This window comes from Meleagris gallopavo, chromosome 9 (genome assembly GCF_905368555.1).
Source record: "Meleagris gallopavo chromosome 9, MGAL_WU_HG_1.1, whole genome shotgun sequence".
Classification (NCBI taxonomy): domain Eukaryota; kingdom Metazoa; phylum Chordata; class Aves; order Galliformes; family Phasianidae; genus Meleagris; species Meleagris gallopavo.
Window position 1 is genome coordinate 3,974,970 of NC_139412.1, and position 25,565 is coordinate 4,000,534.

General features: G+C 44.9%; 1 protein-coding gene and 1 long non-coding RNA gene across 4 annotated transcripts; one reads left to right on the forward strand and one right to left on the reverse strand.

The window, feature by feature from the left end:
• Nucleotides 1-2,399: 2,399 nt before the first annotated feature.
• Nucleotides 2,400-19,373, forward strand: HPRT1 (hypoxanthine phosphoribosyltransferase 1). The gene is made up of 9 exons (XM_085230558.1): nt 2,400-2,554; nt 3,705-3,811; nt 5,196-5,379; nt 10,111-10,176; nt 11,075-11,092; nt 13,059-13,141; nt 16,936-16,982; nt 17,812-17,888; nt 18,464-19,373. The coding sequence occupies exons 1-9, from the start codon at nt 2,528-2,530 to the stop codon at nt 18,509-18,511; spliced, it is 657 nt and encodes a 218-aa protein (XP_085086684.1). The 5' UTR covers nt 2,400-2,527; the 3' UTR covers nt 18,512-19,373.
• Nucleotides 19,092-25,565, reverse strand: LOC104912157 (uncharacterized). Of its 3 annotated transcripts, XR_014884961.1 has the most exons (4): nt 25,472-25,565; nt 23,224-23,730; nt 22,493-23,084; nt 19,092-22,411 (listed from the first exon to the last, which is right to left on the reverse strand). It is a non-coding gene; the product is annotated as an uncharacterized LOC104912157 (long non-coding RNA). The 3 variants fall into 3 exon arrangements; XR_014884959.1 differs by having other exon boundaries at nt 22,493-23,730; XR_014884960.1 differs by lacking the exon at nt 25,472-25,565 and adding an exon at nt 24,866-25,200 and having other exon boundaries at nt 22,493-23,730.

Genomic DNA, 25,565 nt, shown 5'->3' on the forward strand with positions numbered 1-25,565 from the left:
GAGGATGGCTGACATTTTGTGAGCGTTCTGTAGTACGTGTGTCAGTAACCATTCCTTGCACTACTGAACAAAGAGCAAAATCTCTGTAATTTCTTCAAAAACTCCCACAAAGAGCATGAAAGCATTTTTCCTAAGAAGCTTCCAGTGCCTAAGATCTACATGAAAAAGGAAGTTACCTACAGCTTCAGAGATCAGAGGTTTTGCTTGTTTTCATTTTGGTAAGTACGTTGTAGTTTATTAGCTGAGCAGGGAGATAAATCTTGGTAGAGCAATGCAGATACACACTGCTTTCCAAAATCCATGAAGACTGTCGCCTCTCAGATTCACTTTGATGACCAATTTGTGCAAAAGTCAACAAGACCGAGAACAGTAATATCATTATTTAAGATGGTATTTTGCAACAAAAAATACCTTTCCTAGGAAGAGTATGTCTTTTTTTAATGTTGTTTTGGTACATCTGGCTTCCTCTCCCATTTGAAACATTAGGCTGGAAAAAGAATGCTGTGCTATTTAAGTCAGTAGTCAAAGTAGAGAAATTTCTCTGCAGACTAAATTCACATTTTTGTGAGTGCTATATAACATCAATGAGATATTCCTTTCTGATTTTCCACTTGATTAAAAATGTTGGTGTTTATCTCAGGATCAGTTTAGCATGCCTTGGATTCTATGTGTTCGTTCATTGTGTCTGCACAGACAGGTTTTGGGTCAAAAGTGAGTCCTGCTGGTCTCAGCTGTTAATCTGTTGAAAAATCATTCTGCTCTTTGCTTTTTTAGGAGGCTTGTCTTCTGAAAAGACACAGATAAATTACACTGATTCCTTCTGAGTCACCCAGCAACAATGGCAAAGCTAGGAGAAAAAAATGGGAGGGAAAAGAGGACTGATGAATGGGCAGCGATCCGAAGATCAGATTTAAAGTACATATTTCAAGCACAAGTTCCCAAAAATGAATACTCAGTTATTTTCTTTGGGTATCCCACCACTGGGGAGAACGTGGCTTCACCCAGACAGGTTTTAATAATGAAGTTACACACCACTGCCAGTCACACAGGCTGTGACTTGCCAGGCCTGAGCACTAAGATATTCCTGGATAAAATAATTATGAAATCAGGAATTGAGACAAAATATTATTTATTAAATTATCTCTCCTTCCAGAGCAATCACAGCATTGGCTCTCCAGCCTTTCGCATCATCTAGGCAGAAAACGTACAGCTTCCATATACTTCCAAATCCCTTCTCTTCACCCTGCCCTGGAAACATTGATGGCTCCCGTATGAACAAACACAAAAAAAACCGGTCATCTACTAAATCTGTTGCTGATCTCAGCTAACCAACTTCCTGTAATATCAGCAAATATTTCTGCTTTTGTAAATCTGTCCTTCCTTCCATAATGGGGTGCCAGCAGGATCAGGAATGCTTTGAATCTAGAAATGTGCTGGTTGGCGGAAGAACAAAGAACGTGCTCACCCAGAAGGGCAAAAAAGGGCTGATGCTTTTGTCCACTCGGGAGAAATGGCACAGAACTCATGCCAACAGTTTTTGCATGCAATCAGACAGATGCTGTTGGATGTTCCTTTTAATAGCCCACATTAATATCAGTCATTCATGAGAAATGTCTTAGATAACTAAAATCAAAGCGGATCCTGAAATACTCCTGCGGTTTCACAATCCCTGGACAGATACTGCCCAGTAATATCAGGCTCTCCATGAACTCATTGGGGCAGCTGCTGTTTTTCCCAGCCGTCTGGAAATGGGCCAGCTATGACATGTAGCTGATATTAGTTAGCTGTTGGCTGTATTTCATTCTGCTGCTCTAGGCAACTTGATAAAGGCTTCCTCCTCCCTCTGCAGAGCTCACCCACCCAAACCGTAGCTGAACACCTGTGTGCAACACCGCTCCACTTGCTCGGGGTGCCGCCTGATGCTAAGATTTGCTTAATTGGGATATTTTGTACAAAGGAACGCTCAAACTGGTTTCTGGAATGCCAGTAGTAATGCTAGAACTGCTTGATTTACATCTCAATGTGGATCTGGAGGCAGCTCAGCCCCGTCTTCATCTCATGGAGACGCACAGATGTATTAATGGGAAACCACTCACATCCACTCAGCGCAGGGAGGTGACGGGGGTGCAGGGCGTCCCTTTCCATTTGCCTGTAGGAAAGTGAAAAATCACAAGCACGGTCAGGTAAGAGTACCATTACTCTGTACGAGTATCGGTGCTCGTTCCCGCAGCACGGTAGCACTGTATCGGTCCGTCCCTCCTGCACCGTCGCCGGAGAGGAGAAAACCCTGCAACACAGACAGCCGCGGACCGTGCCCCGAGAGCGCCCATCAGAAGCCCCGAATGGGAAGGCGCTTATCGCGGGCGCCCTGACGACGCACGGCTCCGCGCCAGGCCGCCCAGCACGGCGGCGCCGCCATGTTGAGGGCGGGGACCGCGGGGGCGGCGCCGGGGCCGCCGCGCGGCGCAGCGCCTCCGTCCGCTCCTCGCTGCCGCTCAGCAGCCTGCCCGGCGGGCCGCGCCGCTCCATGGCGACTCACAGCCCCTGCATCGTGGTGAGTGCGGGCCCGCGGCGGGGAAGCGGCGCTCCCTCCGCCGCCGCGTCTCCGGGCCCGGCCGCGCGGAGCGGGGTGCCGCGGGGAAGGATGGGTCGCTCCGGGCCTCGGCTCCGCGCGCGGGGCGGGCGGCGCGGAGTCACCTTGAGGAGCTCGGCCCGCCGCCGACGCCCGCAGGAACGGGCCGGGCCTCCGCGTGCCCGGAGCCGCTCCCCGCGCCGTGCCGCCCCGCCGGCCGTGCTCGCGGCGGCGTCTCCCGGAGGAGAGACGATCGGAAACGCCGGAGCCGCAGCTCCAGAATCGCCCCGAAATAACTTCCTTTCGCGCTAACCGGCGCTGCGCCGCTTCCTATTCCTGTCGCTTCTCCTCGCGCGCTGAGGTTCCGCTCCGTGCGGCCGAACCCCGCGCTGCTGGCGGTGCCCGGCCCCGCAGGAGGAAACCTCGGCGTGCCTCGGAGCCTCGGCTACGTTTTGTGCTGAGAGCCTCCACCTGCGGGAGCGAAAAGCGGAGCGGTTACAAAACACGCCGTTATTGTCCGCTTGCGGCTGGCTTAAAGCTCGTGCCGCTCTGATGATGTGTCCCAGCCGCAGCTCTGGGTGTGTAATCATATGCGTGTATTAATCCCTCGTCCTAATCAATACACGCGTGCCCGCGTTGCAGGCTGTGCCGTGCAGGGGATGTGCCCGCAGCTCTGAAGTAGAGCTTTGCTTTCTGCCTCGGGATCTCGGAGCACTCTGATCCCCAGCCCTTATTTTGCCCCCTTCCTGCAGCCGTCCCCCACCTGCAGCCGGCTCTGAGCTCTGCTGTGATGTGGATCTGGAAGATGCCCATGTTCCGAGGCCTCCCTGCTTAGTTGCCAGTGTGGGTTTTGCATTACACCGCTAAAATCAAAGGTGTCATGAAGCTGCTTGTTTTTTTCAATGAAATAAGATCAGGCAGGATGTAGTGCTTTCATTTTTATGCAGTGTTTCGGACAACTCCTGCAAGCTGACGCTTTCTGCTGTGTTCACCATGACTAATGCTTCTGTAGAGGAAAAAAGTCAGGTGATCCCAATGAGTGTAACATGTTGGGTAAAGCAAAAGATTTACACTTTCTCACTGCAGGCTTTCTGTAAGTCTTAGTAGAAATCTCACCTGATTTCCTTTTCAGATCGGCGATGATGAACAAGGTTACGACCTGGACTTGTTCTGCATACCGAAACATTATGCGGATGATCTGGAGAAAGTCTATATTCCTCATGGGCTCATCATGGACAGGTTTGTTTGCCTTCAGACACTGCACTGATTCCACTGCCACTGATAGCTTGCTGCCTGGTCACTGTCTAAATAGATTACATTTAATTAGAGACTAAGTAGTACATGTGTTAATTAACTGTTTCTTGTTTGGCTTCTAAGAGTCTGTGCTTTTGCAATTACACAGTTGTTTGGAAATTTGTCATAATCCTCAAAAGAAACAAGGTGGTATGTAGCAACCGCGATGCCTTCACGGAGTTTCTTTGATGTTTTACCTTCTTAGAACCTAATGAGAGCACATTACCTGTTGTGCTAGTTCAGCCTGAAACAATTAGACTCTCTTGAACTTCCCTAGGATGTTAACAATCGTAAGTTCTTAATCACACCATTGTAGACTTCGCTGTGTTGTGGTAGATAAGCAATATCCAGCATCCTCTGCTTGCTGGTGGGTCCAACCTTGTCGTCTGTGGTTGCTGAAATCTGTGGTGTGCTCTGCAGGTTTTATCTCATGCAGTCAAGAATGGGTCCATAAGCACATAAGATCTTGTTTTGTTTCCCTTTGTGATGCTTGCCTAGTTCCTGTTAGAATGAGCAGCAAATTCAGAGCGGTTCTGAGTAGATCTCTGAGAGGTCTTAAGAATGGGAATGCTTCTAGATTGTGCATAGTGCTGATCAATTAGATTAAATGTTCCTATAAAATGTTGTTTCTTTAAATTGTAAATGCTGTAATAACTTTGCAATGGAAGACCATATATAGGAAAAGATTGGACCATGTACACATCATTGAGTAATGGATGTAAAGTTTATAGTGTGGGCATTCCCCGAGTAACCTGCTGCTGCTCTGTAAATGCATACCATGCTTTCTAAGATAAACTGCAGTACAAATTTAGAAACAATGATTGCAGAAAAACAGTGCAGTGTTCTCTTGCTCTGCCTTGTTGTTGTTGTGCTTTGCAGTTGGGACAGATTTGCAGCTTGGCAAAATATAAAGCTCTCATTTACAGTTGGACAGTTCTCTTGCTCCTTGGTCAGTGAGGGCTGCTGTCTGTATGTATTGATTTATTTTGCTCTTTGCATGGAGGTTGAACCTATGTTTGAAAGGGGAGAACACCTTTATGTGGCTTATCTGCCAGTGAAACAGTTTCAGAGTGTTAAGATTTGCTTTGGCTGAGCATAAAGTATGAAAACAGAGGAGTTTGGCAGCGTTACTGTTTGATTAACCTTGAAAAGCAAAACTGGGTTAGCCAGTAGTGTGTAAAAGTGGCTGAAGTGGTAGGCAAACATTTCTAAGCAAAATCCATTTCTGAGTTTGCATGTGTTTGCTGCTGTTGTTTGCAAGACAAAATACTGCAATGGTAAGCAAATAGAATGTGTTATGACAGCTAACTCTTGTGTTTTTTTTGTGTAGGACAGAGAGACTGGCACGTGAAATTATGAAGGGCATGGGAGGACACCACATTGTAGCTCTCTGTGTACTAAAGGGCGGCTATAAATTTTTTGCTGATTTGTTAGACTACATCAAAGCACTGAACAGAAACAGTGACAAATCAATCCCCATGACTGTGGACTTCATTAGGTTGAAGAGTTACTGTGTAAGTGTATCTGCAATAATCTGCCATTTTTATATAAACTAACTTCTAGTTAACAGCACAGACGGTTTAGTATTGTGACTAAATATAATGAAAACTTTGCCTAGATGTGCCCATGTCATACAAAAAAAAATGAGAGAATGAAGAGGGGAAAAAAGTCTCAAGTTAACTTGTTCTTTGCCTATCTTGTGTAATCTATTTGCTTTTAGTCTTTACATCCTCAGTTCAGTAAAGACCTCATTTACAGCAAAGAGGCCTTTGCTGTGTCCTTTATACGTTCAAGAATTTCCTCTCTTCCTCATCTCTAATGCTGTGAATAATACAGAGGATTGTCCTGCAAATATTGTGACCAAAAAAAAATTCCAGAAGTGTTGATGTGGCTCAGACATCATTCACTGGATTGAAAGAATGGAAAACTGCAAACATGGCTGTACCCGAGTTCCCTCTATCATCTTTTGTTTTGCTCAGCTGAACAGTGAACAAATTAATTATGGCCTTAAGGAAATACTAGATTCCTACACATAGATTTATGGTTAGTAGCCACAGAGTATGGTGCTACCTTTTAGTAACTGTGTGCAGGTTGCCTTGGCTTCATGATCGTTAAGGCCTTTTCTAACCTGAGCAAATCTATGATTCTATTCAACTCCATGGGAAAACGGAGCATGAGGTAATGGGTAATTTTTTGATAGAGGAAGTATGAGATTTTGTTGTGTAGGTCAGAGGAAGGGGCGGATGCGAGCACTCTCTGTTTGCTGACTTAGCAGCTGAGTCTTGTGTTTTCTTGATAATGTTTGAGGGTATTTTTGAGGTCGTCTGTCAGACCACCTGTAGTGTGGAAATTGTTAATGCTTTTTTAAATTCACTTTGTGGTATCAAAAAAAGTTGTTTCCGAAGGTTATGCTGTTAGTTCTGTGTCTGAGCACCCTTGTATTCAAGTCAGCAGTGTGAGCTGTTGTCACAGTCACAGAGCATTGCCTGCTCGAGTAGAAAAAACAGAGGTTGCTAAATTAGAAACTCAGCTTCATCATTCATCTCATTAAACCATCCCCACATAGCTGGGAAGCTCACTGCACGGGACAGCAGCTGCATGGTGCTCCCTTTCTGCTCCCTGCAGAAGGTTCTGGCTCCCTCTGCCCATCCTACACAGCCACCACGTGCCCACACAGCACCTGCCAGCAAGCTGGATGTTTCTGTTGCAGGGCAACACTGAGCAGCATAGGAAATGATGAGTCCCACCTTTGTTGGCAAGGAAATTTCTACCTTCTGCTTTCTTCAAGGGTCACATCCAGTAACTTATTTAAAAGCACCCTTCTGCTCTCTCCACTTCCTAAGTAACTTGGAACAAACTGTTGGAAAAATGTTGTGAAACACCTGAAAAAAAAAAAAAAAAATCATGTTGAAAAGCAAGTCTTGTTCCCAAGTAAGCTTTCTTTGTTCAGCTTTGTGCATTGGGCAGTGCTTTGATGCTGCTGCTTTTGTTTATTGTCACCCAAAATGATGGCGCCTTGATTCTGTTCAGGAAATAAGCAGCAAAATAAGTAATGGAAATTATAAGCTTGTTTTTGTTTTTGATGGCAGGAAGGATTAAATGAAGAGAAAGGAGAGAAATGTGCACAGAAAGCTGTCTAAGCAGAATATTTTGCTCTAGGTGTTGGCTTCAGGGTTTTTGTTTTGCCAGCCAGTTCTATAGAGGGAAGTTTTCTTGTTGCAGAGGAGGAGCTGCAGTTACCTGATGCCTCCCCCAAGGCAGTATTTATGAGCATTTCATTGCTGTTGACTCTCTTAGGTGGTTATTAATATCCAGACTTGTATTCTTTAGGCTGCACAGCTTGATGGACTGGGTGAGAGTGTCCTGACAGAAACGTGTGTGTCGCTGATTGACCAGATTTTCCATTATTAATAGTCCTGCAGTGCTAGATTGGCTCCATAGTTTCTATTCATGCTTTACTAAACGAAGGACTTGGCATTCTTAGGGATGAGAAAACCTTCACAAACCGTAGCAGGCAGCTGGAAGTGGAGCTCTCCTGTCATTGCCTTTGGATGCAATTGCTTGGTCGTGCTGCCTGCCTTGCCAGGCCGGGTGTGTGATGTTAAAAATACCACAACTGCTCAAATAAAGCAGCCCAACTCGTATCATGGTTCTAAAATCAATGCAATTGACGTGCTATTCTTATTTGAAAGCCATCTTTTAATATTTGCAAGCTTACGTGTTACTTGTTTCATAAAGCAAAGTTTGTGGTGTGACTGCACCCAGAAATAATTCTCAAAGAATATGGAGATAATCATGCTGTGATTAATCATCGCTTCCGACTCCTGCTTTCAAAGTGCTTACAAATGGATTGTAATGATCTGGCAAGCTGCTAAGAAGTGGAGAGACTGTTTGTGATCAGAACTGGATCGCCGTGTTCTTGACAAGCAGTTTATTTGTGCTAGAAGCATGGCATTTCACCAGCCCCCTGTGTTTAGAGGTGGACTGAGGTCGCTGATGTGCAGTCAGGAAGGGCAGCCAGAGGCCAGCAGGTGTGCTGCACATCACTGGGGAAGGTGGGGCTTTTTGGTGGAGCACAGCAACGCTGAGGTAGAACCTCGTTGGGCTGATGGAGGCAGCGCTCTGAAAGGTCTCGTGCTACCCAGGCCTCATAGCAAGCAGTGTGAGGAACTTCAGTGCTTTTGGAAAAGGTGATCTTTGAGTCTCTGGTCAGGAGTTATGATCTTGCAGTGCAGTGTTGTTTTTTGTTTTCCAGCAGTGACAATGGAGACGCAGCGAAAACAGATCTAACATCTCTTCTGTGCTAAGCCACAGAGCAGTAAAGTCTTACCAGTACTGAAATCAGAAGTAATAGGCCTGAAGATAATTAAAACATTGCTTAATTATTAAACAAAGTTCATTCCAGTGGAAAGCTGGTTAGAACCAGCATTGGAAATTAGTTAACCTTTTTTTATCCTTTAATTGCTCTGGAGCTCAGTGCCCGCATAGGAGTGCAGGTAAATATGTCACTAACGATTTGTGTTTTGTGTTCAGGTGTAGCAATTTGTGTGGTTCTCGGTGGGAAGGAGAAGGAAAGTTGCTGTTAGTCAGATTGTTCTCTGCTGATCTTTAAATTTGAACATGCACAATCCAGAGGTTTACAGTGTTCTGCAGAGTTCTGTGGTGTTCTCCTTTGATTGTAGTGTGTTGCTTTGAAGCCAGAGAGATGACCAGGAAACTCATCTTAATGTGTGTGCTGAGTGCTGGGCAATCATCTGTGCCCGTCACTCTAATGGAACAAATAATTGCAGCATCTTTCTTTCATAAGGAACAATGCTTCCATGGGACAATGATCGACTCTGTGTTAGTGGAGGAATAGATAAGAGAGAATCCTGCAACATAAACAAGGAAGAGCTCAAAGAAGCTGTCACTTCAGATGACTGTAAGACGGGATGAAGGCAGGAGCTGCCCCTCAGCATAATGAACGCAGCACTTCACCGAGTCGTGTTCTTCTGATTTGTCTAAGCAGTGTCTCAGGCACCCAGCAGCATTGTGCATATCTGCTGGGATGGTTTGGGCAGCCTGTTGTTGGACTATTTCAGCACAGCACTATTTATGTTGTTCAGTTTGGTTCTGTTCTGCTGCTATGGAAGTGCTGGAACAGCCGAATGTTTTCATCAAATGGAGCAGTATAACTCCAACAGCTGTTATCTTTAGAACATACTGTTAAAACTGTAAAGATGCTTTTTCTAATAGTTAGCTTGTGGGTGGGGATTTTCAGTATTGTGCTGTAGGAATGGTACACAGGAAGTATTTCCAGGTTTAACCATCTGCTTTTACATCCCCTCAAGCTGTCAGCGCTTCGTTATCCGAGAGCACTGACATCACTGCCCAAAGGATTTCAATGCTTTTTCTCTTTACTGTAATCCCTGTGTTACATACTGTATAGCCAGTGTCTGCATCTCTCTAAACCATTTGGTTCCTTTTTTTTTTCTTTTTTTTTTTTGTATGATAGATAACATTTCAGGTTTTCTCTGCGATTCATACAGGTGAATACTTGTCCTTGAATACCTATCTGTGAAAGCAGGAGGTTGTATGTGGCCACCTCTTTCCTTGTGTTCCCATCTCTATCTACTATTTCTGGTTTTTGGCAAGGAACTGATCATGCAGCAAGCTTAGGCTTTGATGCAGGGCAGCAAAATAAGAAAAGCTTTCTTTCTAAAGGGAAGATACGTGGTAAAGAGCTATGAGTAGAGAGTTTGACAAGAGATACAAATTTTCAGATCAAATGGTTAAATTGTAGGATAATGGCATCACCCATAAGTAGTGCAGCAGTGAGCTTAGCACATCTGATGTGAGACACTGCCGAGGTTTGAAATCAGCTTTAATAAATGTCAGAGGTCTGAAGTGCTCCTCGTCATTGTTTTTCACTTTCTCTATGTAACAGCTCCTTGAGGACTGTGTCAAAGCCCTGTTCTGCTGAAACAGCACTGTTGTAGTGATAGCATTGGGAACCTGTGTTGCAGTTTAATTTCTACAACAAATTATTAGATCATTATTACCCTTTGTCGTAAAATAATTAGTCATGCTTCTCTGTCTGTTTTGTAGCTTATTTTTCTTATTCTCACTTGTAATTTCTAAGTGAATAGGTGCTACTGGTAGCATGAATACTGGTTCATTATGTACTTTGCAATTTGGGTATTTATTGGAAGAAAGATGACTTCAATTCTGGTAATGCTAATGCTCACCATTCTCTTTCTTATTAGAATGATCAGTCAACTGGAGATATAAAAGTCATTGGTGGGGATGATCTCTCAACCTTGACTGGAAAGGTATGGTTCTTCGTGTGTTTACAGAAACCAAAAAGGAAACAACTCCAAAGAATCCAGACAAAGACTGTGTGCTTTCTTAACATTAAGGGTTAATAGAGTGGGGTTTTTTTAAGAGAAAATGGATATGTTTCATTTTAAGTATTCATGGCTGTCATTTTGTGACATGCACAAGCCCCACCAGAGCCATTGGTTTAGTTTCAACTTAAAAGGAAATGTATATATATTCAGTGTCCTCAGTATGAGCCATATTCAGGGTATTTGTTTCTCTGTGGAGAAGAGCAATCCTGTCAGGGTTGTTGTCTTCAAGCTACCTTTAGAAGAGTGTGGCATTATTTATTTACTGTGCTGATGTTTCATTGTGGTAGTGAAGGGAGCTCACCCTGCCTAGGCACCTAACGTGCTGGGTTAGCAGCTGAGGGTCCTGTTACAGGTAACAGAGAGAGAGGGAAATGCAGAGAATGTAAATTGGGAGTCTCCTTTTCTTCAGGGGCTGTACAGAGGTCATTGAGCTGGGTATCTGTGAGCAAAACACCGCTGCCTCCGCTTCATTGCTTTCCCCTTTTGATTACATATAAACAGTCTGTAAAAAATTGTGATGCATCTCAGTGTGAAGGCCATAGGTGTGACAAAACTGCTTGGCTTTATAGCATGACACTCCTTGCATTATGAGAATTTAAAGACCATTTCAGACCTAGCATGAGATACTGAGGCTGATTGTCACTGCAGCATCGGAAATGTGAGCTAAGTAGGATCCACTGTTACATGGCCAGATATGTATAAATCATGGTATAAATACTTAACTGCATTAAAAGTGAAACTAATAAGTTATAGGATATATAGAAATTGTGTATTCTTTAAATACTAATTGATTCTTCTTATCTTTTTTTCTTTCCAACAGAATGTTTTAATTGTAGAAGTAAGTATTGTGTTTCACTTCAGAGTTTTCTGTGATTCTGTCACTTCTTACTATCGTGATTTATTGTTACTTTTTAAAATTCTTACTAAAAAGTGACCTGAGCAAAGTGAAATTAAGCATGTTAGTGTTTTGGCAGGCTAGGAAGTTAAGCTGAAGAGCAGAAAGAAGTTCCTGGTGGGAATATCCTAAAATAGTGAGAAACAAAGACAAGCCCAGCCCTGTGTATGATTTGTTTAGAGAATAGAGACATGAAGAATGCTGATTCCTAATCAACATTTTGCTGTTGCTGATTCCCATATCTCTGTCTTGCTGCTGTTCTTGGGATGATACTGGCAACACTATCTATAGCTGAGTGTGATTTCCTGGTTGCTTAGTTCTGGCTTTCACACCTCTTTTATTGTTGGACAGCATTGCTTTGTTCAGAGGATGCTCTTGAATAAGATGGCTGATTTGAGGATGGGGAAGCAGAAGCACTAGACAGGAAAAATGAATGTGCAGTGTAACAATGTCTTTAGGCTCCAAGTGATGGGAGTGGCTTTGTTGGTAAGCACAGGAACAGCAGTGGCAACCAGTTCAGCAACCAGAAAGAAAGCTCTTTCTCCTGTCATATTATTCCACAGGAAGCATGTTCAGTTTTAAAACCAAACTAGTATGTATACAGCAGTCATCTGTGACCAGTGGTCTCCTTCAAAGAGTATTTTGCTTCAGATAGGCAGATGCATTTAATTGTGTATCTGCTCCATTTCAGATGAATGTATGCCTTTAAAGTGCCAGGCAGCTAAGTGGGTTAGTTTCTCATCTGCTCAGTGCATCACCTCTCCATCTTATGCATTGTCAAATATAAGCCCTTTGACCAACCACCATTGTTGCAGTTAAACAGTATCTTCTGCACAGGGCACTAAGATGTTCCATACAGCATCCCTTTGATGTGCAGTAAACCCCATGAAATGGAGATTTGCCTCCAAAAAACAGATAATCAAATAGTACGAAGTCACTATAACTTCTGTTTTGACTTGAGAGCACAGAAATGGCTGCTTTTGTTTATACATCAGCTTTTATCCATGTATGTCTATCTTTTTCTTGAGTTGATAACCATAAATAAAAGCCTTAGCTGCTAAAGGTGGTATAGCTGACAGGTGCTCTGTTGACATCGATGTGTTATTGATGTTTTTTAATTGAGAGTCCTGAGAAAATAAGCAGAAATCAGGAGATGATAGAGTAGGCATTGCTACTTCTGTGTTATCTGCCTCTTCACTTCAAATAAACATCCATGTTCCTGCCAGGGTAAGGACTGTCCCTCTGGACATCTTGTGATGTGTCAGTCCAAATAGAATATCCATTTCTGGTGCTTCAGTTTTGAGTCATATGCTATTTTTTCTGCTTGTATATGTAGTAAGTGGGATTAAAGTGATGCATCAAACTTCAGTTTAGTGTATCCAAATAGAAACTGTCAAACTGCACCCTGATATTACCAGTACAGTTTCTTTCTTTATTTTAAAAATTTAACGTAAATTGCACTCCTTTTTTTTCTTTAATTACATTAAGAGTTGTGACTGTTTTCCCTTCTTATGTTCCTTTTCTTTCTGTTGTATACAAGTGTCTCTGAGCTCAGCTGCAAGATGGACGCTGTGCTTATAGTGTGAGAATTAGACATTGTTTGTCTGATTGCTGCAAGGAACACGAGCCATAAAATCTGCCAGAGGCGCCAGGAAAATCATAGTTCATGCTTTTGAAGTAGTAGTTATCCATAAGAATTAAGAACCATTGTTAACTGTTGTGATCTCTTTCCTGAGCACAGTGGCTTAAGCACGAGGTGGTGTCCCATATCCCTTATACCGGATGATGAACAATATTATTACAGCATGTTGTCGTGTTATTGCAGATGAGCAATTTCTGCATTAAAAACTTGAAGTGCTGCTTTGACAGGTTTCATGTTCTCTCTCTCACACGGCATTTTTAATTTCAGGATATCATTGATACTGGGAAAACAATGAAAACGTTGCTGTCTCTACTAAAGCAGTATAATCCAAAGATGGTGAAAGTGGCCAGGTAAGCTTTTAATTGTGGTTATTTGTGCTGTATTTCATCTTCAGAGTGACACATGGTGTAAAAGAAGGTAATGTAGAATACAATCCCATAAAAGACAAACAGGAAGGAACACTTCTTCAGAGAACTTGGAGTTCAGTGTATAAATTACACTTTGCCTGTTGTGACAAGGCAGAAACACTGTTCTCTCCAATCCTATTGCTTAAAACCCTTCTGTCTCAGCAAGGGATAGCTTGTGCATGTCTGGTACATGCGTTGCTCCTTGATGTCTGGGGTGGGAGGTTTCACTGATGTCGTACTTGGTTTTAGAATGGAAGAATTAAAATCTTTGAGCTTAAAGAAATCACCCCCCTAACGATGGCAGAAGTATTTTCAACATGAATAGAGTTCATAAATACAGACTTTTAATGGAGATTAGGATTTAAAAAAATAACAGTGGTTATCTCAATACATCAGTGTCTATCTGAGCATATTTCTGTTTGCACTGTTTGCAATTTCAGTATATTTCAGTGGTGTATCTGTGCAATGAAGACCTTTTTTTGGTCTGGTGCCTGTAATTGTAGAATTAAATTAGTTTGCATGCTAACATTACTGTTTGTGTAGGGTGTATAGTGTAGCTGAGCTTTAGAGGTCACTCTGTGAGAGTCACCCAGCCATATGCTCTTCCAGGCTTTTCTACTTAGTTGCATCCTTAATCAATTAGTTTTGAAACATTTTCTAATTAAATCATTTAAATTTAATAAGGAATGCTGTGGATAATAATAACAGCTAATATCAGCATTCCTCCTACATCTTTTTAAATCACATCTTTTATACTCCTATGCTACAGTTGTGTATTTTGCAATAAAAGCATAATGAGTGCTGGGGATTAGAGATAAACCAGAGCTGTGTGTAATATCTAATCAGTTGTGTTGCCATAACAATGTCGAAGCAGTTGTTAGATGTACTAGAATAGCTCTTCATGCTGATAATCCGAGGGTGACCTGCTGAAGGTGAGCTTTTTCTTCCTGGCTGGTTAAATGTACCAGATTTTAAGCAATTGTTGCTGCACAGTACCTTAACACTGCAGTCAGTATACATCATGAGTATGAAACAGTGTGAGCCAAGTCCAGTTTCCTGTTGTTTAAACCTGTTATAGTAGTCAACAAAGTCTTCAAAGGCTGAGCATGATCTCACTGGGTAGTCTCAAGTGTCGTGTTCTTAATTGGTTCACTTGCCTTTCTTTTCTTGTTTTCTTTCTCTCTGACAATTAATCGATTGTAGCAGGGAAATGTGAATTAATGCTAACACTAATTGGGGTTTGCTTGATCAAGGCCTACACAATACTCAAAAATTAAGCCTCGAGTAGAAGTTTCAGAAACAGAATGTCTAGAATTGAAACTATGGATGTGACAAATGAAGTCTCACCTTCAGAGGTGATCCAGGAAAGGAGGAGGTCTGCAAATACAGAGTTATGTTGCTTTGTCTCTGCATTCGGCCATCACCCACCTTTTCCTTTCCTGCCAAAGTCTCTCTCACTCTCTGATACAAACAAATGTCAGGATGGTGGAGTTCTCTTCTAAAAGGTAGATGTGCTCAACTGAATAAAGAGCAAGTCAAACTGAACTAGCGAGGTGTCTCTATCTGCTGCAGTACCCCCAGCTCTGTATCTTCCTGTTTCTTACACCTCTGACGTTTAATTCTGGGGAAGTGGAACTGGTTTGTATCAGCTGAGCATCAAAACCTGTTAACCTTTTCTTTATAGGGGTAATTAGTATTACCAGTGAAAAACAATTGAGGACACGTTGTGCAACTGAGGTTGTATTAAACCAGCTGATTTTGCTTCGTAATGCTGATAATCCAGCTGGTTTGGCTGGATCCCAACTCTTTATCTCTTTACCTGTGAGCTCAAGTGCTTGCAGCTGAAATTTCTTAACACACAGAAAGCCTCACTAAGTCACTTTTAGCAACAAAAATCCATACAGATTAAGATCTTCCAGCCTCTTTCTTGAATCACAGAATCACAGAATTGTAGGGGTTGGAAGGGACCTCTAGAGATCATCGAGACCAACCCCCTGCCAAAGCAGGTTCCCTACACCAGGTCGCACAGGTAGGCGTCCAGGCGAGACTTGAATATCTCCAGAGAAGGAGACTCCACAACCCCCCTGGGCAGCCTGTTCCAGTGCTCCGTCACCTCACCGTGAAGAAGTTCTTACGCACATTCGTGCGAAACTTCCTATGCTGCAGCTTATGTCCGTTTCCCCTCGTCCTGTCTCCACGTACCACTGAAAAGAGACTGGCCTCACCGCTATGGCCGCCACACCTCAGATATTTATAAACCTGGATCAGGTCCCCTCTCAGTCTTCTTTTCTCAAGGCTAAACAGACCCAGTTCACTCGGCCTTTCTTCATAGGGGAGATGCTCCAGGCCCTTCACCATCTTTGTGGCCCTCCGCTGGACTCTTCCCAAGAGATCCCTGTCTTTTTTGTACTGGGGAGCCCAGAACTGGACACAGTACTCCAGATGAGGCCTTACCAGGGCAGAGTAGAGGGGGAGGATCACCTCCCTCGACCTGCTGGACACGCTCTTCTTAATGCACCCCAGAATGCCATTGGCCTTTTTGGCCATGAGGGCACACTGCTGGCTCATGGCCAACCTGTCGTCCACCAGGACGCCCAGGTCCCTCTCTGCAGAGCTCCTCTCCAGCAGCTCATCCCCCAGCCCGTATTGGTGCATGCAATTATTCCTCCCTAGGTGTAAGACCCTACACTTGCTTTTGTTGAACCTCATCCGGTTTCTTACTGCCCAGCTCTCCAGCCTGTCCAGGTCTCGCTGAATGGCAGCACAGCCTTCAGGCGTGTCAGCCAATCCTCCCAACTTCGTATCATCAGCAAACTTGCTGAGGGTGGCCACTATCCCCTCATCAAGGTCATTGATGAAGATGTTGAACAAGACCGGACCCAGCACAGACCCCTGGGGGACACCACTGGTTACAGGTCTCCAGCCAGACTCTGCACCACCAACGACAACCCTCTGCGCTCTGCCAGTCAGCCAGTTTTCAACCCACCTCACTGTCCACTCGTCTATCCCACACTTCCTCAGCTTTGTTATAAGGATGTCGTGGGAGACAGCATCAAACGCCTTTCTAAAATCAAGGTAGACTACATCTACTGCTCTTCCCCCATCCACCCAGCATGTGACAGCATCATAGAAGGCCACCAAGTTGGTCGAGCACGACCTCCCCTTGGTGAACCCATGCTGACTACTCCTGATAACCTCCTTTTCTTCCAGTTGTCTGGAGATGGTATCCAGCACAAGCTGTTCCATCACCTTTCCAGGGACGGAGGTGAGGCTGACAGGCCTATAATTACCCAGATCTTCCTTCTTGCTCTTTTTGAAGACCGGAGTGACATTGGCTATCCTCCAGTCTTCAGGGACCTCCCCTGTTATCCAAGACCTCTCAAAAATGATGGAGAGCGGTTGGGCAATAACCTCCGCCAGCTCCCTCAGCACACGTGGATGCACCCCATCAGGTCCCATGGACTTGTGGACCTTAGTACTGCCTAGAAGTACTGCCTTGAAGACTTTGTAGTTATCCTCTAGGTTGCAAACCTTTTGTGATTCTACTAAGTTTTGAGTTTATGATTGAGATCAGCTGCACCTGCAAATGAAAAATGTTTCAAATCTTTATGGTTGTGCTTTCAGTTACACATGTTGAGACCCACTGAAGTGAAATCCAGCCTAACTTTATCACAATTTCATGTAGTCCTACACGGTGCATTGCTATGTTTCAATTTTATTTTGATTTTATTTGACAGTTTGCTGGTCAAAAGAACTCCTCGAAGCGTGGGATATCGGCCAGACTGTAAGTAACTCTCTGACACGGGTGTTCCAGATAGTTTTCATGAATGGTTTTTGATTGATTTTAAATGCAAAAAAATACCCCCAAAACAAACAAACGAAAAAAAAGCAACAACTTGAGTTTAAATATTTGCAATTAGTTTACTATATGAAATGAAGACTTAGATATTTTGATCCGTGTGAATCCCTTTTCATTTGGAAATTCTCCATGCTTAGAAATAGTCAAGACTTTGGTCAGCTAAACCTGCTGAATCACCTTTGGCACTTTGGGGAGTGTTTCAGGTGCCTAAATGTAGCCACCCAGTGCCATTTGGACATCCCCAGCAACTTAAGGAAGCTCCTTAGGGAGGGATGTGTGTTTTATCCCCATTCCTGAGGCCAAATTCTTGTTAATGTGGATTGTGCACTTTCACAGTGGAAGTGGAGTGAATTCAGCCACAGAATCACATCCTCTTCCTTCTCCTTTCCAAGGCTGGTCAGTACTGATGGAATCATCTCAACACCTTGGAAGCCTCATTCACACGTTCCTTAGGTTGTCTTACAGGTTGTGCAGCTGGACTGATGCTGCCCAACTGTCCAAGGGCTGTCTTGCTAGAGCCATGCCCATTATGCACTAGGAATCAATAAATAAATCTATTTAATTTTGTTTTAGTTGAATTCAATCAACAAAAAAATGTCAGAAGTTTAAAATAACGTGAGTATTAAGCTGAGGATACTTGAGTGATGTTAAGCAGCTTATGTGTTGATAAAATTCCAAATTGTGTATGTAAAAAGATCTAGTGAACTCGAGGAAATTCCTTTCTAACATACTGGTGACTTATGTTCTTTTTTAGTTGTTGGATTTGAAGTGCCAGACAAATTTGTTGTGGGATACGCCCTCGATTACAATGAGTACTTCAGAGATTTGAATGTAAGTAATTTTTCCCATATGTTTTTGTCCATTTGAAACAAGGAAGGAGGAAGGAAGGGAAGTCTCCTTACACTGCTCTCCCTCCTCTGTGTAAATCACAGCTCGTGTGCAAGGTTACTCCATCAGTGATGCAGTGATGAGGGCAAACCTTAGAGTAGCACAGCAGTGTTATGGAGCTCTGATAGAACTAACGTTTATTTTGCTTCACACAGAACAGAGTGGCAGTTTGTGTGTAGTTTCTTATCATACCTGATATCTACATTACATTTGCTTAGTTACATAAAAATTAAAGAGGAGAGACCTCAAAAGCCTTTTTATACTAAGACACAAATTCTTCACCTGGGTCTTATATGTCCTTATAATGGACACTGGGTGGGAGAGGAAGAAGGAAGGCAACGCTGAGGTTTGTAGCCAAAAAAAGGCTGAAGCTTTTCTGCACAAACAGTAGCAGAACACTCTTCAGGGCTGACATTTGTATGGCATGCTTTCATTTCTTTCAGAAGAGCAGTATTGACTCTGTGCCTGAACATCAGTTTCTTACATTTCTAACTGGAGGTTTCAATGTTTTGTTTCAGCATATCTGTGTGATCAGTGAGACGGGGAAGCAGAAGTACAAAGCATGAAAGCACAGTTGAAGTGCTACGACTACAAAGCTTTGAAATGTTCTGTTTACTGAGTCCTATCTCTCACAGGCTTCAACTCTGGTACACCAGCTGAAATTGTAGAACACCCCAGCCCCATCGTCATATGCTTACTGTAACTTATTGCATGTACAATATAAGAATCTCGTCTTGTTCATTTATATTATAGAAATGTAAACAACTAGTGCAGTTCTGCACTCCTTATTTTGATTTGCACTATGACTCTATCGACTATTGCTGCCCCTGGTTGGGTTGTGCTGTTTGTGAGCTCGAGTCTAACTCTTGCAGTGGTAAATTGCTTAAACCTCATCAACCCAGAACTGAAATAGTTCGAGTACTGTAAATGTAAAACATTTTATGATAGGGAAGTCTATTAGTAATATTTTTAAAAAACTGTAATTTAAGTTTTATATTTTAATTCACAAATGTGATTGTGATTAAAGGATAGTTGCACCTTTGGGTGTTATGAAACATGAGAAGCAGCCAGTTACAGTATCTGTAATCTCCAGGGAGCCACTGACACCTCCTGGAGTTGCCTTATTGCTGTAAAAAGGAGTCTGGGTAAAAAAAAAATAATGGTTTTTTTTTTTTTTTTTTTCTTTTTTTGAGATGGAATGACAAAACAGAATGTTTGAAGTCTAGTTTTAGTTGAGCTGCCTGTTTCTTTCAGATTTTTTTTTTCTTTAAAAATATCCATCAGACAGTGAAATTGCCTTTTAAATTTAAACAGTTTTAATATATTTGTGGGAAAAAAGAAAAAAAAGTATTGTAATGTTTACTTTATAAGAATTACAAAGCAAAGTACTTTAAATAAAGGCTGTCTCTTTAAAATACGCCCCACACATCTATGCCACTCACTGTGTGTATTGAAGTACTCTCAATATTCTCTTCTCAGCAACGTATTTCATTAGTGCTTCTGGCAGTGAAGGCAGGCTCCACGTTTGTTACCTCTGTAGAGCTTTCTGTCAATACAGTGCTGTCTATGGGAGATGATGAAGGCCTGAGGGAAAGCTTTAGGAAGACTGGCATATGCTACAACCAAACTGGATTTCAGAGAGAACATTCTGAGTGCTGTCCCTGTTTTGGCAATATGAAGAGTGACGAACGTTCCTTCATTAAACATGTACCTGCAGGGAGAGAAAACCCAGCCAATTTGTAAGTAATTGTTTGGTTTTATTCACATCTTGTTTGTGTTGTAATGCTAGCCATGGCAGCGCACACCTTTCCTTCTGCTGTGCTGCTCTGTCCCTTGCTTATGCAGTTGGTGTGCTTGCACACGGACTCACTGCGTGCTGGGATTTGGTGCTGGCAGTGCTTGGTACATAATGAAGCGTTTGTCAGTCTGTTCTGCAAGATATTTTCTGGTTTTTCAGTAGTATTTTTTACATTCCAAGCACTTTGCAGCATTGTCTGCCCTTGGTGTGTTCAGTGGCAACTGTGGCACTTAATGGCAGCCCTAAAACGTGAGGAACTTACACCATGTAATTGTGTAATGATCAGTGTGCTGGAGACCTAGTTGCAAATCAGTAAGAAAAATAACACTGCTCACGATTGTAATTTACTTTTGTTCATGTTATGGTTAATGTTCCAAAGAGCTTTTCTAATTGCACTATATAGACTGATTCCATTTCTGAATGTGTGTGTGTGTATGGAGAACTGCACTGTGCTCAGGACTTCCTTTCAGCAGGTGGGGTTTGGCTGAGGAGAGGAAGCACAAAAAGCAACACAGAAATCTACAAACCCACTTTAGAATTAGGACATCCATTTGAGTTTTCATTGGGTGTGGATGGATTGAAGGTCTCATTACAGAAAGCCATGTTCTCTCCAACCTCTGAATAGTTCCTGCATCACTGTGTTCTGGAATAATTGATGGCATCTGGATATTACACTCAAAAGGGGGCATAAAAGTACCTACTTACACATGAAACAGTGAAAGTTGCTAATATCTTTTAGGACTAAACCCTGACAAGTTTGCTCTGCAGCATTTTCCTGCCTTGGTGTAGGATGTTACTCAAAATGCTGTGATGTGGAGAGGCAGGAGAGGATGGGTGTCACAGCAAGGGGTTTGTCTTCAGGAAGATGGTTGGAGCAAGGAAAGGGGGCTGGAGCTGTGCAGCCTGTGGGGCTGGCATTACAAAGAGCAATTGTTTAAGTATTATGAAAGCACTGAGAAAATCTTGCTTTAAACTCTCACTGATCTGAATCACAGGTGCTCCAGGCTCAGCTTGGAGGTGTGATAGAAAGCTTGTATGATAATTGTGCTGGTGGTTCCTTTTGGGGGGTGGTTTAGTGTTGAAGAGAGGTCCTAGATTAGAAAATTCAAACAAGCAAGGGTCTTTGCAGCCCTGAATTACTCACTAGTAGCAGCAGGAGCTGCTGTTGTGCAGGGAACGGCCTGAGTGCTGCTGAGGGCAGTCGTGGCTCAAGGCACCCCTACCTCTACCTGCCCCCTCCCTGTGCTTTCTGCAGGCAGGAGGCAGTCTCACACCACCTCCATGTGCCCCTGTGCCTTTGTGGTCTGCAACACAGCAAGTCTGGTTTCAGACTCTCTGCCTCTGCACATGAAATGGTGATGATGCAAAATTTTTAAAGCATTAAAAAAAAAAAAAAAAAAAAAAAACTGATGTAAAATTTGCAAAATTAAGTAGAGAAATGCAAAAGTGCTCACCTTCTGTGCTGCTGGGCCACAGCTGAGCCATGAAGCAGTGAGAGGACATTTCCCCACCACCCTCCTGCCCCACAACTAGGCTGGGATTCAGTAATTGCAGGAAACAGTTGGAAAAACCACTGCTGTGGGACAGCCAGCCACCAGAACCCCCAGCACAGCATAAGACTGGGGCTGCCAGTGATGCACCATCATCTGCAGGACACGTGGACTCATTGCTGCTGCAGAGGATGGATGTCCCCTGATGTCCCAGTAGTGCTGTGCAGCCCCAATGGGAGCAGCCTTCAGCCCACAGGTGTCCCTTTGCTGCCACCAGAACTGGGCAGTTCAGAGTGGGAGATGCTAAGGGCAGAGCACTTTCCTCTTACCCTACCTCCAGCTCCCCCCACCTCCCCAGAACCTCATTTCCCACCCAGGATGCTGGGGAAGGGCTCAGTTTCCCCATGCCAGAGTCCTGACTCCATTAATGACACCAGGCCCTCGTTACTCACTGTGATTTATTGGTGCTGGAGACAGGTTCCCCCCACCCCCTGCAGCACGGAACCCCCCAGGTGCCAGGGACTGATTTCCAGCCACACTAAAGCAGCAATGCAATACTGGAGAGCAACAGGCGATCCCCCACTCCAGTATTTACGTGCTGCTAGAGCACTGCTGACAGCTCTCCAGCCCCGTGCATCTCCCCACAGCCTTCAATCCCCCCCATATCCACCCCCCCAAATCAGAGGGGGCTGAGAAAAGGCTGAACGTGGAGCAATATTGCTCTGGAGGCACTGCTCCACCCGGGATGGACTCAAAGAGCACAGGAGGAGCAGAGCCCTTCCTGCACAGCCACCCCACAGACAGGTGTACCTGCACATCCCCGTGCACCTGAGCTAAGGGCTATGGGGACACGTCAGCCTCCACCCCTATGATAACCAGAAGCTCACTTTCTTGTCTTATCCTTGAGGTAATGAGGCAGCCCAGAATGGTCTGTATCTCCTTGTCCCTACAAACCATGATGTGCTGCTACATCTCCTCAAAGCCCACTGAATGTTGGCATTCCAAATGGTATTTTGGTTATTATTATTATTATTATTATTATTTGTAAATCATGACATAAGGCACTGACGAACACTCTACATGAAGACATGAACATGCATGCATTACCACCTCAGGACTTTTGTGTTGGGTTTTGTTTTGTTTTGTTTTTTTGCCTTCCAGGTGCTATCAACCTGCAACTACAAAGAACAAACAGTTACACAGTACAAACAGCCAGAAATACCCCACTCCCCAAACCCACAAGCTGGAACATGGCACACCTGCACCCCCACAGCTTGTGGGGGGAATGATCCACTGTCTTTCCTTCTTCCCTTAGGGGCTGCAGTGCATCAGCTGTTGGCCAGGAATCACAGTGCCAGCAGCTGAATGCACAGCTTAGCAGGGCAAAGCTCTTGTGTGTCCTTAAACTGCTGAAGGGAAGGAAGGAAGGGAAAGAAAGGGGGAGGGAAGGAAGGAAGGAAGGGAAAGAAAGGGGGAGAAGATTATTTTTCCTAAAGCTGACATGATGCTCATGTACTTTTGGAATGGACAAGTCATCTGCAACCAGAAAATAAAGGTACTCTGACCCTCCATCAGTCACTGTGCAGAGCAGAGGCTGAGGCTGCAGCATAGAGCGCCCAGACCTGTGCAGACAGCCCGGACTTTTGTGTTTCCTTTTGACTTTTTTTTCCCCAGTTATGTGACAACTTCCTTCAATTCATTTTCCCAAAAAGCAATGTCACAGCAGCGCAGAACAACGGCAGCAGCCAGGCCTGTCCCAAAGGGAGCTCAGCCCACACCGCTCCCTGTGCTGCTCTGCCCCTTTAGCAAACTGAAGAACGGGATTTCAGGATCCTTCCTGGCCCGTCCAGCCTATTGGAAACAGCCAATTAAATATTTGCAAAAAAAAAAAAAAAAGTATTTTTTCACCACTTCAACGATGGCAGCAGCTCCAGCTCTGCAAAGTGCAACTGCTGTGCTGTAAAGAGCCAACAGGCGAATGGAAACCCACCCGGGGTGCAGCAGAGCAGCCCCGCAGTGCTTCAGCCCTGGTTCTGCAACAGCACTGTGAAGGGCTGCACCTGGGGAGGGTCACTGCTTCCATCTCTTCAATCAGCTTGAGAAAAAAGAATAAAATACGTTATAAAAGCAATAGCAAACCAGCTCAGTTGTATCATCCACTTATATATTGAGTAATACAAAGTCCTGGTTGTAGCTGGACAAGGGGCAGGACACTACTGCAAAGCTTTCAACACGTGTCCACCAAGCAGCTCGCAAAGAGCAGTGAGCAGCTGGAAATCTGGGATAGGTGGGGAAATACGTACCTGGGAGAGTGCTGTGTGCTTCCAATGGGAGAATGGCTCTGAGCACTGGGCACTGCGTGTCACAGCAGTGAGCTGCCTTACATTGAGGTGTGGGATGGGATGGGATGTGAGTGCTGCAGGCTCCCAGCACTTACCTGCCCTCACCTGGCCGTGGGCTACAGCTCCTCCTGCCAGTGCCTCCAACCATGTGGGAGCTGGAAAGCAACACAGAGAGCTGAGAAGGGTTTGGGACTTCAGTGAGAATGGGTTGGGTGGGCAGACAATTAAGGGAAAACCAAGATGCCATTTGCTGTACCAGCAGCCTTAAATATGGAGAGTATCCCCCCAGAACTTGCACTGCAGGACTGGAATTGGGGGATTTGCTCCATGCAGCACCTGTGGAGTGAATCCCCATATCATGGGAGGAGCGGAACGTGCACGAATACATGAATGCAATGCAGCTTCTCCTTGTACAGCAACTCGGGCTGTGGACAATAGCACAGCCCCAACTCCCTGAGATAGAGCCGTCCTGAGATATGAAGGGGGGCTTTAAAACACCAACCAGAAATGAACAAATAAATAGGGAAAAAAGAGAAAAGAAAGGAAAAAAAAAAAGAAGCGTGAAAGAGGAAGGAAAGGAGAATCATCCCATAGAGGGGCAGTTGTGCACGCTCGCCCTCCTCTACTCGCACGCTGCAGCACGGGGTGAGCTCTGAAATAAGTCAGCATTAAGCATTTCCTATATGGGTTAAGCACAGGGAAGGGATAAAACACCACACCGACCCAACCCGGAGTTATCACAGCTCTCTCAGCCGAGCTGTCCGCATTCCAAAGGCACAAACAACGAAAGAAAAAAAAAAAAAAAAAAAAAAAAAGGGGCACTTTACACAAAGCCTCAACGACGCAGCAATGAGAACTCACATGAGGGAAGGACATGAAGCCGGGGGGGGGGGGGAAGGGGGAAACCTCCGGGTGGGGCCGCAGGAATCCCCGCACCGCCCACCCCCCCCAACCCATCTGTGCGACCGCTCCGCTACGACTCCAGCGATGTCCGCCAAGGCGATCAGTTCTCATTTTCGCTCAGAACCCCCCCCCCATTCCGATACGGTCCTACCGATGGATCTGACGGCGGTGCACGAAGGATAACCCCGCGGCACTGCAGCACGGGGCAGCGCACAGCCGCAACCCCCCCCCCTCCAGCCAACCCCCCACCCCTCCGCCCGCAGGATGTTCCCGTTTCCTGCACGAATAAAATAACAGCTTTAAAAAAAAAAAAAAAAAAAAAAAAAAAAGCTAAAGAGTGCCAATATTCTGCCGTTATTTCCAATCAGCCCGACGGCTTCAACTTACTGGTATCAATAAAATGAAAGAAAAGAAAAAGAAAACGTAGACACGCACAGCGATACAGAACGCCTCCCCCACGTGCAGAACGGGCTCTTAAAGGGACCCGCACCCCGCCCGCCTCACACCTGCGGCGCGCGCACGTGGGGCCGTACCCGCGGTGGCGGCGCGGAGCCGCGGGCGCGCTCCCGCCTTAACGGTCCGTGCGGGTGCGGGGGGCTCGGCCCCGCCCCGCTGTCACCGCCCCCCCCGCCCTTTGTGCTTATAAAACTTTGGTTTTTCGGTTGTTTTTTTTTTTTTTTTTTTTTAATTTCCCAGCCTTGCCCCCACCCTCACTCCGCAAAGTGCTCACAGCGCTGGGGGGGGTGGTCGGGCCGTTGTTCTCCCCCACCCCCCCTTCTTCTTCCTCCTCCTCCTCCTCCTCCTCTTCCCCCGCTCCCACCCCCACTCCTGCAACGCCGTTCGGACCGTCGCGCAGTGCTCCTCCGAACCTCCCCCCCACCCCCCCAAAGGCCGGGCCGTACCACGCCGTGAGGGGGGGGAAGCGTTTAGCGGCGCTGGGGCGGCCCCCTGCAGCGCCCCGGCCCCGGCGCCCCGCCCGCCCTCCGTCCTCACCTCCGAGTCCACTCGAAAATGGCGCCGAAACCGAAAAAACTTCGCCAATTTCATTGTAGGCGTCTGCAAGGGCTGCTGGGAGCGGGAGGGGGGC